Source organism: Salmo salar, chromosome ssa03 (genome assembly GCF_905237065.1).
Source record: "Salmo salar chromosome ssa03, Ssal_v3.1, whole genome shotgun sequence".
Classification (NCBI taxonomy): domain Eukaryota; kingdom Metazoa; phylum Chordata; class Actinopteri; order Salmoniformes; family Salmonidae; genus Salmo; species Salmo salar.
In genome coordinates, this window is record NC_059444.1 from 32,990,085 (window position 1) to 33,006,298 (window position 16,214).

Here is a 16,214-nt window from a genome sequence, read left to right on the forward strand (position 1 = left end):
AGTTATGTGGGTTCACCCCCAATGTGTTACAGTAGAGAATGACAAAATGAACATGATGATATGCTGTATTGTTTCTTGACGTGGAGGTGGAATACCCCATTGCCAGTCAGGAAATGTGTATGGTGTTAGAAAATAGAATGTTCTAACATGGATAGAGAGTGCACCATTTTTACATTCACGACAACAACACCAGAACCACAGAAACAGATTAACAAGGCAAAGTACTTCTGCTAGGATTTTGATGTTTTCATTAGATATTTTCTTAGTGATAGTACACAGGCCACCAACACATTCTAACAAGTAGTATGTCTCTTGGCCTTCCAAAAGGGGACTTTTTCCCCCCGCTATATAAATACACAAACCCTGCTTGGATTCATATTTAAAATTCAAGTAACAATCATGTCTAATTGTCAAATGTGATGCTAATGATTAATGAATTAAACATGTATTCATCAATTAGTCCCCACAGAGTATACCTAGACCATTCCTGCATAAAGCAGCGGATAATGTAATTACACTGGAGCTATAATCAGCTGGTCGCATCAGGGGAGAACTCTTCTCTATCTGCCCCATAGAAATAGTATTAGCACACCTATTAGACAGTATTATGTCTTGTCAAAATATCAAAGGTTGTAAATGTTGTTTTTCTGTTCTGCTTTAAAGATGCACTATGCAGATATCGGTCCGCCATTTTCTGGTTGCAAAAATTTGAATAGTTCGCATAATTTCAGTTTATTGGAAAAAACAAGCAAGTACAAAATAGTGTAGAGAATCATTGTACTATCTAAACCGCTGTGAAATATCTTTTCCATAATCCAAAAATATTGTATTTTCAGCTGTTTGAAGCTGGTGTACAAAACTGAAAGTAAAAGATGCAAAAACTAAACGTAAGAACAGGAATCATAGAAATAACACACTTAGAACAGATCTACCACTTTTTAGATTTGTTTTCAATGAGAATGACAGATCGTTAACTCACATTTCTATGGGAATTGAGTCATGTCGCCAAAAAAGGTAACTTCAGATTTAAAATTGTCAATCATCCCAGCAAACAAAAATTGGTTTTGTTAAAGTTCCCAGAACATTCATTAGGTTGCGGCAAATGTTCTCATAACACAACAACTGTCCACTTGTGTTGATGGTTATACAGTGTTTGTATAAAACATTTGCCTGTTGTTGCAAGAATTACATTTACATTTTAGTCATTTAGCAGACGCTCTTATCCAGAACGACTTACAGTAGTGAATTCATACATTTCATACATTTTCTTTTTCGTACTGGTCCCCCGTGGGAATCGAACCCACAACCCTGGCGTTGCAAACACCATGCTCTACCAACTGAGCCACATGGTTGTTCCCAGAACACATTTTGTCTGTTCTTTAAAGGTTCCCATAAATTTTCATCAGGTTGTGGGAACAGTCTGGTGGGAAGATATGTTCCCAAAACACAAAAACTGTTCAGTTGTGCTGATTATTACAAATGTTCTATTTGGTTGTAAAAACATTTGTTGCAAGAATGTTTCCATAACACATTTTTTATGTTATTTAAAAGTTTGTAAAACATTTCTTTAGGTTCCCACAACACAAAATGTGTCCAGTTGTGATGACATTCTTGCAATGTTTGTATCCGGGTGTACAAAACATTCCCTCAGTGTTCTTAGAATGTGATTTCTATTATTTTTTTTAACAGTCCATGGCTGTTTCCTTAATGTGTTAGTTTTATTTTACTGTTGATGAAGTTAGTTGTACAACACTCCATGTACTGTAGAAACATATATGGCAATTATTTGTAATTGCATGCCATTTTATTACACATTTATTGTACATTCCTGTGCCACTGGGATGGGACTAACACAAAAATAAGTGTGTTGCTTCATATCCTTTGTCTTTCAAAATATAGGATAACTAAATCTAGAAAAATAAGTATCCTCTTGTTTCTTACTCTACCAATCCTGTTTAAAGTGTATACTGTAAAGTTGGGAGGTTTTGACTTATTTTCCCTACAAACTTGGGAAAGCAGATTGCGGTAAGGTGTACATACATGTGCATATGTACTAAGACATACAGTGCTGTGAAAAGGTATTTGGCCCCTTTCTAATTTTCTCTACTTTTGAATATTTTTGATACTGAATGTTATCAGATCTTCAACCAGAACCTGATATTAGATAAAGAACCTGATATTAGATAAAGAACCTGATATTAGATAAAGAACCTGATATTAGATAAAGGTAACCTGAGTGAAGAAATAACACAGCAATTGCATATTTATTTTATTTATTTCATGAACAAAGTTATGCAACACCCACTGCCCCTGTCTGAAAAGTAATTGCCCCCTTACACTCAATAACTGGTTGTGCCACCTTTAGCTGCAATGACTCCAACCAAACGCTTCCTGTAGTTGTTGATCAGTCTCTCACGTCGCTGTGGATACATTTTGGCCCAGTCTTCTATGCAGAACTGCTTTAACTCTGCGACATTTGCGACTAACCGGTGTCCCCTTCACAGAGTCAATGTGAAGGGGGCCCCGGTTAGTCGGGGTAATTGTGGTCAGATGTACATGTAGGTAGAGTTGAAGTGACTATGCATAGAAATAAACATAGAGTAGCAGCATCTTAAATGAGGGGGGTGGGGTGGCAATGCAAATAGTCTGTGCAGCCATTAGCTGTTCAGGAGTCTTATGGCTTGGGGGTAGAAGCTCTTAAGAAGCCTTTTGGACCTAGGCCTGGCGCTCCGCTACCGCTTGCCGTGCGGTAGTAGAGAGAACAGTCTATGACTAGGGTGGCTGGAGTCTTGGACAATTTTTAGGGCCTTCCTCTGACACCGCCTGGTATAGAGGTCCTGGATGGCAGGAAGCTTGGCCCTGGGCTGTTCGCACTACCCTCTGTAGTGCCTTGCGGTCAGAGGCCGAGCAGTTGCAATCAGTCAGGATGCTCTGGATGGTGCAGCTGCAGAACTTTTTGAGGATCTGAGGACCCATGCCAAATCTTTTCGGTCTCCCGAGGGGGAATAGGCTTTGTTGTGCCCTCTTCACGACTGTCTTAGAGTGTTTGAACCATGGTAGTTTGTTGGTGATGGGGACACCAAGGAACTTGAAGCTCTCAACCTGCTCCACTACAGCCCCGTCGATGAGAATGGCCCTCCTTTTCTAAATCAGCTTCTTTGTCTTGATCACGTTGAGGGAGAGGTTTTTATCCTGGCACCACATGGCAAGGTCTCTGACCACCTTCCTATAGGCTGTCTCATCGTTGTCGGTGATCAGGCCTACCACTGTTGTGTCATCAGCAAACTTAATGATGGTGTTGGAGTCGTGCCTGGCCATGCAGTCATGAGTGAACAAGGAGTACAGGAGGGGACTGAGTATGCACCCCTGAGGGGCCCCCGTGTTGAGGATCAGCGTGGCAGATGTGTTGGTGCCTACCCTTACCACCTGGGGGCGACCTGTCAGGAAGTCCAGGATCCAGTTGCAGAGGGAGGTGTTTAGTCCCAGGGTCCTTAGCTTAGCGATGAGCTTTTTGGCCATCCGATTTCAGTACAAAGGGAAATCCACTAGAAACATTAGGATTCTGGTGGCGCACCAGACTAAGTAGCCTACAGCATTGGTGTAAAGTAACTAAGTGCTACTTTATTTGTTTTTTGGGGTATCTGTACTTTACTATTTTTATTTTGGAAAACTTTTACTTTTACTCCACAACATTTCTAAAGAAGTATGTACTTTTTACTCCCATATATTGTCCCAGACACCCAAAAGTGCTCTTTATATTTTGAATGTTCAGGCAGGACAGCAATATTGTCTAATTCACGCACCTATCAATATAACGCGTTGTCGTCGCTACTGCCTCTGATCTGGCGGACTCACTTAACACGAATACTGCGTTTGTAAATTATGTCTGAGTGTTGGATTGTGCCCCTGGCTGTCCGTAAATAATAACAAAAAAACAAGACAACCGTGTCGTCTGGTTTGCTTATACAAGGAATTTGATGTATACCATTTCCTTTTTCCTTTTACTCAAGTATGACAATTGAGTGATTTTTTTCTACCACTGTACGTACTGAAGTACATTTAACACCAGATACTTTTAGACTTAGTAATGTTTTTTCAGAACCAATTTAATTGAATCCAGACATGATTGCTGAAGAATGTCTAGGGAACGTTATTGGAACAATCATTTCATAACATCACATTATAACTTTATAAGAGTAATGGGGAAAGTTGCCCTGCATAGAGATTCTACTAAATCTAAGCTTCCCTGCTTGTTGATATAGGTGTCTCGGATGACATATCCATTAATGTTGTCGGAACATTCCAGTAATGTTTTCTCAGAACCAATTTAATTGAATCCAGACATGAATGATTAGCTAACATTATTGGAACAATCATGTCATAATGTCACACTACAACTTAATGAGAGCATTGTGGGAATATTCCCTACTTGTTGTTATGAGTGTATTTTAATAATATCTCCATCAACATTAGCAGAATGTTCCCGTAATGTTTTCTCAGAACCATTTCGATTGCTCTCCCAGTATGTTCTAAAAACATTACTGCTACATTGTGTTATTAAGATACTTGGAAACCTAATGAGAATGTGTGGGGAATGTTCTGCGGTGGTTGTTACAGATGCTGTGCACATAACATTCCAAGGATATTTCATTGTAAAACATGTATGAAAAAAACAAACATTTTGTTATCAAAAACATTCTTGATGTTAGGGAGGTGACCAAGAACCCGATGGTCACTCTGATAGAGCTATATAGTTCCTCTGTGGAGATAAGAGAGCCTTCCAAAAGGACAACCGTCTCTGCAGCACTCCACCAATCAGGCCTTCGTTGTAGAGTGGCCAGACGGAAGCCACTCCTCAGTAAAAGGCACATGACAGCCTGCTTGGAGTTTGCCAAAAGGCACCTAAAGCACTCTCAGACCATGAGAAACAAGATTCTCTGGTTTGATGAAACCAAGATTGAACTCTTTGGCCTGAATGCCAAGCATCACGTCTGGACTAAACCTGGCACCATCTCTACGGTGAAGCATGGTGGTGGCAGCATCATGCTGTGGGGATGTTATTGAGCGGCAGGGAGACTAGTCAAGATCGAGGGAAAGATGAACGGAGCAAAGTAAAGAGAGACCCTTGATGAAAACCTGCTCCAGAGCGCTCAGGACCTCAGACTGGGGCGAAGGTTTACCTTCCAACAGGACAATGACCCTAAGCACACATCCAAGACAACACAGGAGTGGCTTTGGGACAAGTCTCTGAATGTCCTTGAGTGGCCCAGCCAGAGCCCTGACTTGAACCTGATCTAACATCTCTGGAGAGACCTGAAAATAGCTGTGCAGCAACACTCCCCATCCAATTGGCAGAGCGTGAGAGGATCTGCAAAGAAAAAGGGGGAAAACCCCCCAAATACTGCAGGTGTGCAAAGCTTGTAGCGACATACCCAAAGAAGACTCAAGGCTGTAATCGCTGCTTCAATAAAGTACTGAGTAAAGGGTCTGAATACTTATGTAAATGTGATATTTCCAAATTTTTTATATACATTTGTACAATATTCTATTTTTGCTTTGTCATTATGGAGTATTATGTGTAGATTTGATTAGAAATATAAACAATTTTGTCAATTTTAGAATAATGCTGTAACGTAACAATGTGGTAAAAGTCAAGGGGTCTGAATACTTTCCGAATGCACTGTACATTAAATATACTAATAATACTAAGCACTGTTCAATGATGGCACTATTTTCCAGGCGAATTTTAAGGCATTTTGTTCTAATCTGTTGTAATCTGTTCTATCCTGTTCACTAAATGTGATGATTTTTCTCTCACTTACAGTCTAGAAAGTTACATTTTTTATAAATGTTTCCTGGGGTTCGAACTCCCCTCCCTCTCTTTCTTCTCTCCAATGCCCTGATTTGGGGATGCTAATTCAGCCAGCGCTCCCCAGCATGGTTCCCTCTCCCCTCCTCTCTACTCCCTCTTTCGCTGCAATCCCTCCCTCCCCTCTGGGACCTGAAGATAAATATTCCCGGGCCCAACAAGATAAACACTGATACTAATTAGACATGATTATGTGAATTTGATACACTTATTACTCCCGCTAATGAGAAGGACGTATTATCCTAACAAGAGCGCAGCGCCTCTTAGTTTACTTTTCAGACGGCACACATTACAGTATATCTCGCAACTTGTTGTTAAACCTCAATCAAACATTAGTTTTTTTATATAAAGTCTTGAAATTGTGAAACGAAAAGGCCCTGATGTGTGTGCTGTTTGTCAGTCATCTTATTACAATGAATAAAACAAGTATATTACTTTTACCAAAACAACGTTTTTGACTGCTACCCTCTCGTAAGTCTTTGCTTTGAGTAGATTAAGTTATATTAGTCTGTTGCTAAATTATTGCTTCTAGTCTATCATTTTTTTGGAGAATATCCAGCAGAGATTATAGTACAGTTGATTACTCTCTTTTGTTTTTAGTACAGCCTAAAGAGTAGGTCATATTGTTACACTTTCACTCTATTATCTCTAGTTGAGCTTAATGTGTGTGGTAACAAACTCTCATGGGCAACTTTTCTAGTATGTATTTATTCTTTATTGCAGCTCTGACAATAAAAACCCATACTTGATAAGGCTGTTGATTTACTGATGAATACCATGTAGATAATTTACCTAATCAACCGAGGAGGACTTATTTTGGTTATTTTGATTGTGAATTAGTGTCGGGAATAGTTAATCAATTAAGTTTTAATTGACATCATTTTGTTGCAAAAGAAAATCATTATTATAGGCTTAATTTAATAAATAAAATAAAAAATAAACATATATATATATATTTATATATATATACACTCTAGATGAAAATATGCATTCTGTGGAACTATAGCTATAACTGTAGAAGAAGTCAAGTCAGGATCTGTTGTGCTGTGTGGCTGTCGAGACTGGAACAGGAGGGAAGGACCCCACACTGCGCTGCCTATCCCATGAATTAGTAAAGGGAGGCAGGCAGGGAGGCATCCGTGGCTTGCTTGATTGGAAGTCGGTGAGAAAGAGGGGACCTGCCTGCCGACGGCGGGAGAGATGGATGTGGCAGTCAGAAGGATGAGGCGAGATAATTAGCGATCAGTGTATCTTGTTAATTAAGGGCTAATTAGAGACCGAGGCGGAGGGAGAGGGGGAGATGAGGGGAGGCAGACTGGGTAGGAGGGTTTACACATGTAACACAGAGAAAGAACACAAGGAAGGTGTGCAATTTTACTATACTGGATCATAGCTTTCACCTGGACTCACCTTGTCAGTCCATGTCATGTTTTATCCACTCAGTGTATGTGGCTTCTTTGATGCGACTTACACTTGGAGTTACAAAAGAGACTTGTAACTTCAGTGAAATGCACCTCCATGTACAGGTACATGAGATGATGATGCATTACATTATTTTAAATTCTCTTTCTCTCTCCCTCTCTCTCCAGGTGCGCCCCATTCTAACAGCAATACATCCCTCCAGTCAGAGCGTTCGGTCAGCGGAGGAGGTCTGGTGGGCTTCGGGGGCAGTAAGGACAGCATGCACCAACGCTCCTTCTCTGTTTCCAGTGCCGACCAATGGAACGAGGCCGTCATCAACACCAGTGCAAGCACCGGGGCCGGTGAGACTGACGAGCACCCCCCCTGCCCTCTTTCTCCATCCTTTCTCCTTGTTTTCTTCCCTCATTCTATCTTCCTCCTCTCCACTCCCATTATTTACTCAATGAAGTCTCAGCCACTCAATGTAATTGATATAGATAGACACACAACGAACAATAGAAAACATCCAGAACAGATCAGGTACAGTCATATCAGTGTTGGTACAACAGCTGTGCACAGGGTCGAATTCATTAGGCCGCACTGTATCAAAATGTTTTGCAACAGAAAGCTAAAATGAGCATTTCTCATTGGGCAAGTTCAGGTAGTCCCTCCTTGTTTCAGTCAGTTTTCTTCCGTTTGGTGCCTAATAAATAGGACCTGGAATTGGTGGAATATAACAAAGCTTGTTTTCGTAATGAGGTGATCAGGGCTTTGGTCGCTGTGACTTTTTCACATATTGTTATCTGACAGAAGCGAAAGACGACGGCGGAAGAGAGGAAGTGAGCGAAGGTTATTTGCCATCCCGGCACCCTCACTCCGCTCCCTCCCCATCACAGAGCCTTGTCAGCGCACTTGAGTGAAGTAAAATAATACATTCGCTATGCGTGTCGGCTCCTCTCTCTCTCTCTCTCTCTCTCTCTCTCTCTCTCTCTCTCTCTCGCGCTCTCTCTCCCCCCTCCCCTCTCTCTCTCCGCAATAGGAAAATGAATGCTTTCCGGGGTACCATTCATCACCAGTTATTTCCCCTCTCTTTGTGGTTGGCAGTAAAAAAGCACTTAAATGCACATCAACAGAATAACAGTCATTTCCATGCATGTTTGCACTCTGCTAGTTCTCATTAGTGCGGTTGCGGCGGCGGCCCTCTCCCCACGGGCTCCCAGGGGCCCCGGCAGTTTAAAGAGCGCTCTTTACGAGCGCTGCTGGAGTCCAACGCTGCGTTGCGCGTACGGCCTCGTGGTTCCGCAGACGAGCCCCGTCTCTCATTTGGAACTGCCAAACGATCAATTCTGCCTGGACGCAGGAAGGCAGGCACTTCTATCATCACCCAGTACTCCTCTCCTCTCCCATCAGCAGCATGCCCAAAGCAGAATTACTTAGAAGAGAGAGCGTGGTGGGGTCCTCTCAAATAAATGTGTGGCTGTGAGTGTGCGTGCATATTTGTGTGTTTTCGCATGTGTTTTTGTGTCTGTACTCTAGGCTACATGCTTTGTGTATGTTGTTTAGGAGAGAAGCACGTGTCTGGTGAATGTGTGTGAATGTTGATGTGATTTGTATATGTGTATTGCCAAGCACTGTGCTGTCATCCCAATCTATGGACACTCTACTTACTAAACAGCCAGCTAAAATCTATTTCCTTGTTTGGTAAACTAAGAGGACTTGACTTCTTATTAACATAACTCATTAGCTACTATCTAGACTTCTCCTAGACCAGATTTACAATTCCCTCCATTACTCTCTTTTTTTTTTCAATTATTTAAATGGTTCTCTTTAAGGTAACCATGAATGAGCCAAATGAGCTGAAAATGATAGATATATTAGAGAAGTCACATCAAAGGGTAAATATGTTACTTTGTCCCCTGTTCTTGCATTGCCTTATTCCATACAATGGGGAAATTCAGAAGGGCTTTAAAACTTGAAAAGAAGTAGATTTTAAGGAGATTTTTTTGTGTGTTTTTATTGACATTTTACAAGCATTCTTTGAGTATGCCATTCATTTATTTGCCTCCCCTATAAATAGAGAATCTGAATGAAAACATGTAGCAGGATACAGTCATCCAACATGATATGTGACTGGAGGACTAGAAGATAACAACATAATACTTGATTTAATTGTGGCCCCTTTATTTTTCACCCTAGTGGTTTCTTCAATAATCAATAGGTGGGCGGTCCACCGTTCAGACCCTTCATGTTTTACTATTTGAATAGACGTCAACACGCCCCTAATCACTCCATTATCCTTCGTCACGGTTTCAAGTTAACATAAAACATGGTTCTTCTGAGAAGCCAAATGAAAATAGGAAAAAAAAGCAGATAGGCTGAAGTATAAAATGTATCTTAGCCCAGGTAACCGTTTCCATATTATTTAAAGAATGTCCTCATTTGTAAACCTATTGAGGGAGAGGCAGAAGGAGACGCATGGAGAGCTAGCTACATCTCTTGAATATTGAACGCAGCCTTTTGATTAAATCTCAGCCCCATTTTGTCTATTGCTTCGCAATTCAAAAGAGAACACTCTTAATCTGGGCCGGCACAAGGCTTGTTTTTTCCCTCCTTCATATACTTCATCCTTTACGCCTAGATTCAGTGAGAACTAGACTCAACAGGCACCTAAGCACTGTGATATTTTTACCAACAGTGACCCCCTGTCAAGGTTTTGTTGTTGTACAGTATGTAGTGTCCTGCTAACTGGGAGCATCTGGGAAACAGGAAACAGTTTGACCAAGTCTGAGGGTGTGAGAGTTATATTTTTTTTTACGCTGAAGTAGGTGTATACACCATCGGTGTATGTTTTAAAGGTATTCACCCAGGCTTCTCTGGTGAAGGTATTTCAGTGCGAAGGCAATGCGTAAGTGAATGCAGGACCAGGCAGTTCTGTTCGTCAGGTTCCCTCACTGTGTACTGCTGCATCTCTACTCTGCCCTCCCATCGGGTACTGGAGAGCGTGTTGCATGTGGAGTTTGATTTCCACGCCAGGTCCGTAATGAAGTTTTACATTTAGTTTTAAGAGAGCAGCAGAGCGTGATCAGGCCTTGATTAGTGAATTCTAATTGAGGATAATAAGGGGGAAGCGGTGATTGTTTCTAATTTTTGCCATTAATTGCAGCCGATGTCGTTGATTGAGGACAGGCAGTGAGCTGCTGCTGTGTCAAGTGACCTACCGGCAAAATCACAGTGCTCCCAGAGCCTCTCGAATTACGAGTTTACAAATGAAATGAAAACTTCTCTCTCTCATTCTGTCCCTCTATCTTTCTCTTTCACTTTCTCTCTCTTTCCAACTCTCTATGGCAGTTAGAGAGCTGTTAGCCCTCTCTTTGTTTCGTCCACAGTCTTCATCATGAAGCATGTTTAAACTGTCCCTGGCGGGAGTGTAATAAACTGTAATCACAGGTTAGCCCTGATACCTATTCCACAGTACCCGCATGCCCAGGAGAGGAGAGCAGAGGAGAAGCTGAGAGAGGCTGCATGGCACTTAGCTGAGAGGAGAGAGAGACTCCTGATCCTCAGCGCGCCTCATTACCGCTGTTCGCTTCCTCGCTCTCTCGCTCCCGACAGCCCCTCATAACCACTAGCTAATAACGCCAAAGTGAACTCTCTGAGCGGCTCATAACAGTAGGCTACAGGACCTCCATTTTAAACAGAGAGCCAGTCGGCGTCGCCGTTCCTGCTAAGTTTTATTATGGTAAATTGAATATGATCCATCAGATTTGGATCGCTTTGAATTGAGGAGGACTTCAGATGAGCCAGGTAATCTCTGATACAGTTCAGGGCTGGCATTATGGGCGGGCCTTATAGGGCCCTTCCCGCCCTACCGTATCTCTTTGCCCATCCAAATACAATTATTAAAATATATCAAATTATTTATTTGACCAAGATACGCGCAGACAAAAATACGGGTCAATCTCATATAAATCATCAGGACGAGCAAAACAGCACCCCTCTGTCAGTATGTGTATCGCATGTATCTGATGCTGTTTGGATGAAAAAAGTATGCTAATTAAACGCTAAGGACGGCAACATGTCATACTCTTTTTGTCCATACAGCATCAGATACATGGGTTACATATAGTAAGACAGAGGGGCGCTGTTTCGCTCTCTCAGATGCTTTCTCTGGTGAGATAGTAGTTTCAGCCACTTTGGAATTGAAGGAAAGTTGGTGGGTGCGTAGTGCACTGTTCAGATGCTGGAATTATTTTTGGACAAACGTGCGAAGGTCACCTACTTTTTGAAGTGATTTGTTTGACCTCCAGAATGGTTGTGTTTGACCATCATGACTGGTTGTGTTCATGCCACATTAAAAGGTAATTTTACAGTTAAATGACATGTATTTACTATAAAACCCACACTAGAACCACTAAAGCAGTCAGTTGGACTGCTCATTGTTTTTTTTTTTATTACTCTGACATTTTTTAAGTCATTCCCCACACTGTCCTTGACTTCTCTTTAAAACACACTTTCGTTGTTATAACCAGTTTTGGGAGGGCGTGTCGTTTTTTAAATGGTTTTTCCCCATTGCCCCTCCTCCTTACGACAGTAGGGCCTGCTCCTCTCCTTCTCCCGATAGTTGAAGGTGCCTCAAAACTGAACCTAAACTATACCAAAACTAATTTCACACATATAGCAACAGATTAAATAAATGAAGTAAAGTATGATGGGGAGAAAGGAGAAGAATTGGTGAGTTGATGAGCGAGGGGAAGTGAACGATGCATAATTATGTAATCGCCCATTGTGAATGAAGAGCAGGGCGGGCCATTCTATTGTATTGATCTATTCTAATTATAACTGAAAATGGTATGTACCCTATATCAGTCCACCAGATTCATGCAGTCTTATCAGTCTACTCTGGCCTACTTGTAGCACACAATGAACATGTGCATAATTTACAATGGCAAAAAGACCAACGCAAATGGATGCACATGCTGCGTTAGCATGCTACAAAATCTGAATGAAAATGACTCCGATAGTGGGGAAGAAATGAATCATTATGACATCTCTGATGATTCTGAGCCTGAACCTACACCTCCGAAGCCTAAGCGCTAAAAAGCCGTAACGGTATACACTGAGCAGTTGCCCGCGCCACCACCAATGAGATAAGAGAGAGGAAGGGACGGTACTGCTTGGATAGAAAAAGCCGGTGACAATGTTACGGGACGATTATCAGCCCAAAATATCATCACTGAGAGAGCATGCCGTACGTCTTAATTAAAAAAACAACATCGACAATGCACACACCAGCTTTTATTGTTTATGTGACGTGGACACACTCCAACTGATGCCATTGTGTGAAGACATACACCATGTAAGCACGAGCTGACAATAATTGACCATTTTTTGACTGCTGTCATATCTACGCTTATATTCATTATAATGCCATTATTGCTTTGGTGCAGATTTTCACTATTATCAAGTACACTTGGCGCTTATGACGATTTTTAGGCTGCTGATGTTTTCATCATTTGTGTTATTTGAAATATATGTATTTTGTATTCTAATGTTACTTAAGACCTTCATAAACACAACCATATTATTATTTTTGCGATAGCACATATGAAATGTATTAATTACACTGTTAGAATGTTGCAGTCAGAATGACTGCTCATTAGCTTGAAGGGGGGTCCCTCGGGGCCCAATGGTTCTAGTATGGAAATCAAATGGCTGTCCAACTGATTCGTTCTGGCGCTGGCCCTGATACCATTGCTAGTGAAAGCCTACACACCCCTTGCATAGTCTTCACATTTTGCTGCCTTAAAATGGGATCAAAAAAGGGATATTTGTTTCCTACAGATCTACACAACCTAATTCGCATTTTCAAAGTGTAATAAAAATTATAGAACATTTTCAAAATGACTAAGAAATATAAAATGAGGATGTATTGATTGTGTGTGTCTGAACACCCTAGAGTTAATACTTGGTGGAATCACGTGTGAAAGCCATTACAGCTGTGCATCATTTTGAGCAAGATTCTACCAACGTTGCACAACTCTTAGGGCAACATACTGTATATCCGTTGTTTTTGTCCCAAACTTTTGTTAGGAATCATTGATGGACAGCTATATTCAAACCTGGACCATTCAGGAACACTCAATACCTCTTGGAAAGCCATTCTGTTGTGTCTTTGGCATAATTCCAGGGTTAAGTTTCCTGACGACCGAGGCGGGTTTTCCTCTAACTTTTTACCTGGGCTTTGCTCCTTTCATATTTATTTTGATCCTATCAAACTTCCCAGTCTCTGTCGGTGACGAGCATAGCCATAACGTGATGCCGCCACCGCTATACTTGAAAATACAAAGGGATCGACAACATTGGATTCACTCCACATTACTGGCTTGGATGACAGTGAAAATGTAAATTGTAATGTTAAGTATCAAGGACCCCAGCCACCCGAACAACAGCCTGTTTTATCCTTGCTACCATCTAGAAGGTGGAGACAGTACAGGTGCATCAAAGCTGGGACAGAGAGACTTAAAAACAGCTTCTGTCTCCAGGCCATCAGACTGTTAAACATTCATCACTAGCCGGCTACCACCCGGTACTCTACCCTGCACCTTAGAGACTGCTGGCATAGTCATTAAATGACTATGTGTACATTTGGGACAAGTCTCTGAATGTCCTTCGGAAATGTTCAGACCCCTTGACTTTTTCCACATTTTGTTAGGTTACAGCCTCTTAATGAATTGTTTTTCCCCTCATCAATCTACACACAATACCCTATAATGACAAAGCATACACAGTTTTTTAGATAAAAAACTGAAATATCACATTTACAAGCTTGGCACACCTGTATTTGGAGAGTTTTCCCCATTTTTTGTTGTTGCAGATCCTCTCACGCCAAGTAGATGGGGAGTGTTGCTGCACAGCTTTTTTCAGGTCTCTCCAGAGCTGTTCGATCGGGTTTAAGTCCGGGCTCTGGCTGGGCCACTCATAGACATTCAGAGACTTGTCCCAAAGCCTCTCCTACATTGTCTCGTCTGTGTGCTTAGGGTCGTTGTCCTGTTAGAAGGTGAACCTTCACCCCAGTCTGAGGTCCTGAGCACTCTGGAGCAGGTTTTCATCAAGGGTCTCTCTTTACTTTGCTCCGTTCATCTTTCCCTCGATCCTGACTAGTCTCCCATCTTCCCTCGATCCTGCCGCTCAATAACATCCCCACAGCATGATGCTGCCACCACAATTATTCACCATAGGGATGGTGCCAGGTTTCCTCCAGATGTGACACTTGGCATTCAGGCCAAAGAGTTCAATCTTGGTTTCAACAAACCAGAGAATCTTGTTTCTCATAGTCTGAGTCCTTTAGGTGCCTTTTGGCAAACTCCAAGCGGGCTGTCATGTGCCTTTTACTGAGGAGTGGCTTCCGTCTGGCCACTCTCCACAAGGCCTGATCGGTGGAGTGCTGCAGAGACGGTTGTCCTTCTGGAAGGTTCTCCCATCTCCATAGAGGAACTTTGGAGCTCTGTCAGAGTGACCATCGGGTTCTTGGTCACCTCCCTGACCCAGGCCCTTCTCCCCTGATTGCTCAGTTTGACCAGGCAGCCAGCTCTAGGAAGAGTCTTGGTGGTTCCAAACTTCTTCCATTTAAGAATGATGGAGGCCACTGTGTTCTTCGGGAACTTAAATGCTGAAGATATTTTTCAGTACCCTTCCCCAGATCTGTGCCTCAACACAATCCTATCTTGGAGCTCTACGGACAATTCCTTCGACCTCATGGTTTGGTTTTTGCTCTGACATGCACTGACAATTGTGGGAACGTTCACCTACTCTGCGCCTCACAAAGACATGGCGGTTGGAACCAAAAATCTCAAATTTGGATTCATCAGACCAAAGGACAGATTTGCACCGGTCTAAAGTCCATTGCTCGTGTTTCTTGGCCCAAGCAAGCCTCTTCTTCTTATTGGTGTCCTTCAGTAGTGGTTTCTTTGCAGAAATTCGACCATGAAGGCCTGATTCACGTAGTCTCCTCTGAACAGTTGTTGTTGAGATGTGTTAGTTACTTGAACTTTGTGAAGCATTTATTTGGGCTGCAATCTGAGGTGCAGTTAACTCTAATGAACTTATCCTCTGCATCAGAGGTAACTGTGTCTTCCTTTCCTGTGGCGATCCTCATGAGAGCCAGTTTCATCATAGCTCTTGATGGTTTTTGCGACTATGCTTGAAGAAACTTTCAAAGTTCTTGAAATTTTCCGTGTTGACTGACCTTCATGTCTTAAAGTAATGATTTACTGTCATTTCTCTTTGCCTATTTGGGCTGTTCTTGCCATAATATGGATTTGGTCTTTTACCAAATAGGACTATCTTCTGTATACCACCGCTAGCTTGTCACAACACAACTGATTGGCTCAAAGGCATTAAGAAGGAAATAAATTCCACAAGCTGGTTGAAAGAATGCCAAGAGTGTGCAAAAGTGTTATCAAGGCAAAGGGTGGCTACTTTGATGAATCTACAATCTAAAATATATTTTGATTAGTTTTGATGTCTTCACTATTATTCTACAATGCAGAAAAATTGTAAAAATGAAGAAAACCCTTGAATTATTAGGTGTGTCCAAACGTTTGGCTGGTACTGTATATACATGCATGCATACATGCATACATACATACATACATACATACATACATACATACATACATACATACATACATACATACATACATACATACATACATACATACATACATACATACATACATACATACATATACTCAGGTCTCTGAATTTACTCGTTCTGATATTGCTCATTCTGATATTTCTTAATACTGTAGTTTGTTTGTTTTTTGGATTCTGTGTGTATTGCTAGATATTACTGCACTGTTGGAGCTAGAAACATTAGCTTATCTCTGCACATCTATGTACACGACCAATAAAAGTTGATTTAATACTGGAAGACAACACCGCA

At 41.6% G+C, this 16,214-nt stretch overlaps 1 protein-coding gene across 2 annotated transcripts in view; it reads left to right on the forward strand.

Annotated features, from left to right (window-relative positions):
- Positions 1–16,214, forward strand: part of LOC106599824 (arf-GAP with GTPase, ANK repeat and PH domain-containing protein 3) — a 219,631-nt gene that overhangs the window by 155,425 nt on the left and 47,992 nt on the right. For both annotated transcript variants that reach the window (XM_014191164.2, XM_014191163.2), the window contains exon 12: positions 7,459–7,632. In XM_014191164.2, the coding sequence (XP_014046639.1) occupies positions 7,459–7,632 (174 nt within the window). The remainder of the gene's footprint in view (positions 1–7,458; positions 7,633–16,214) is intronic.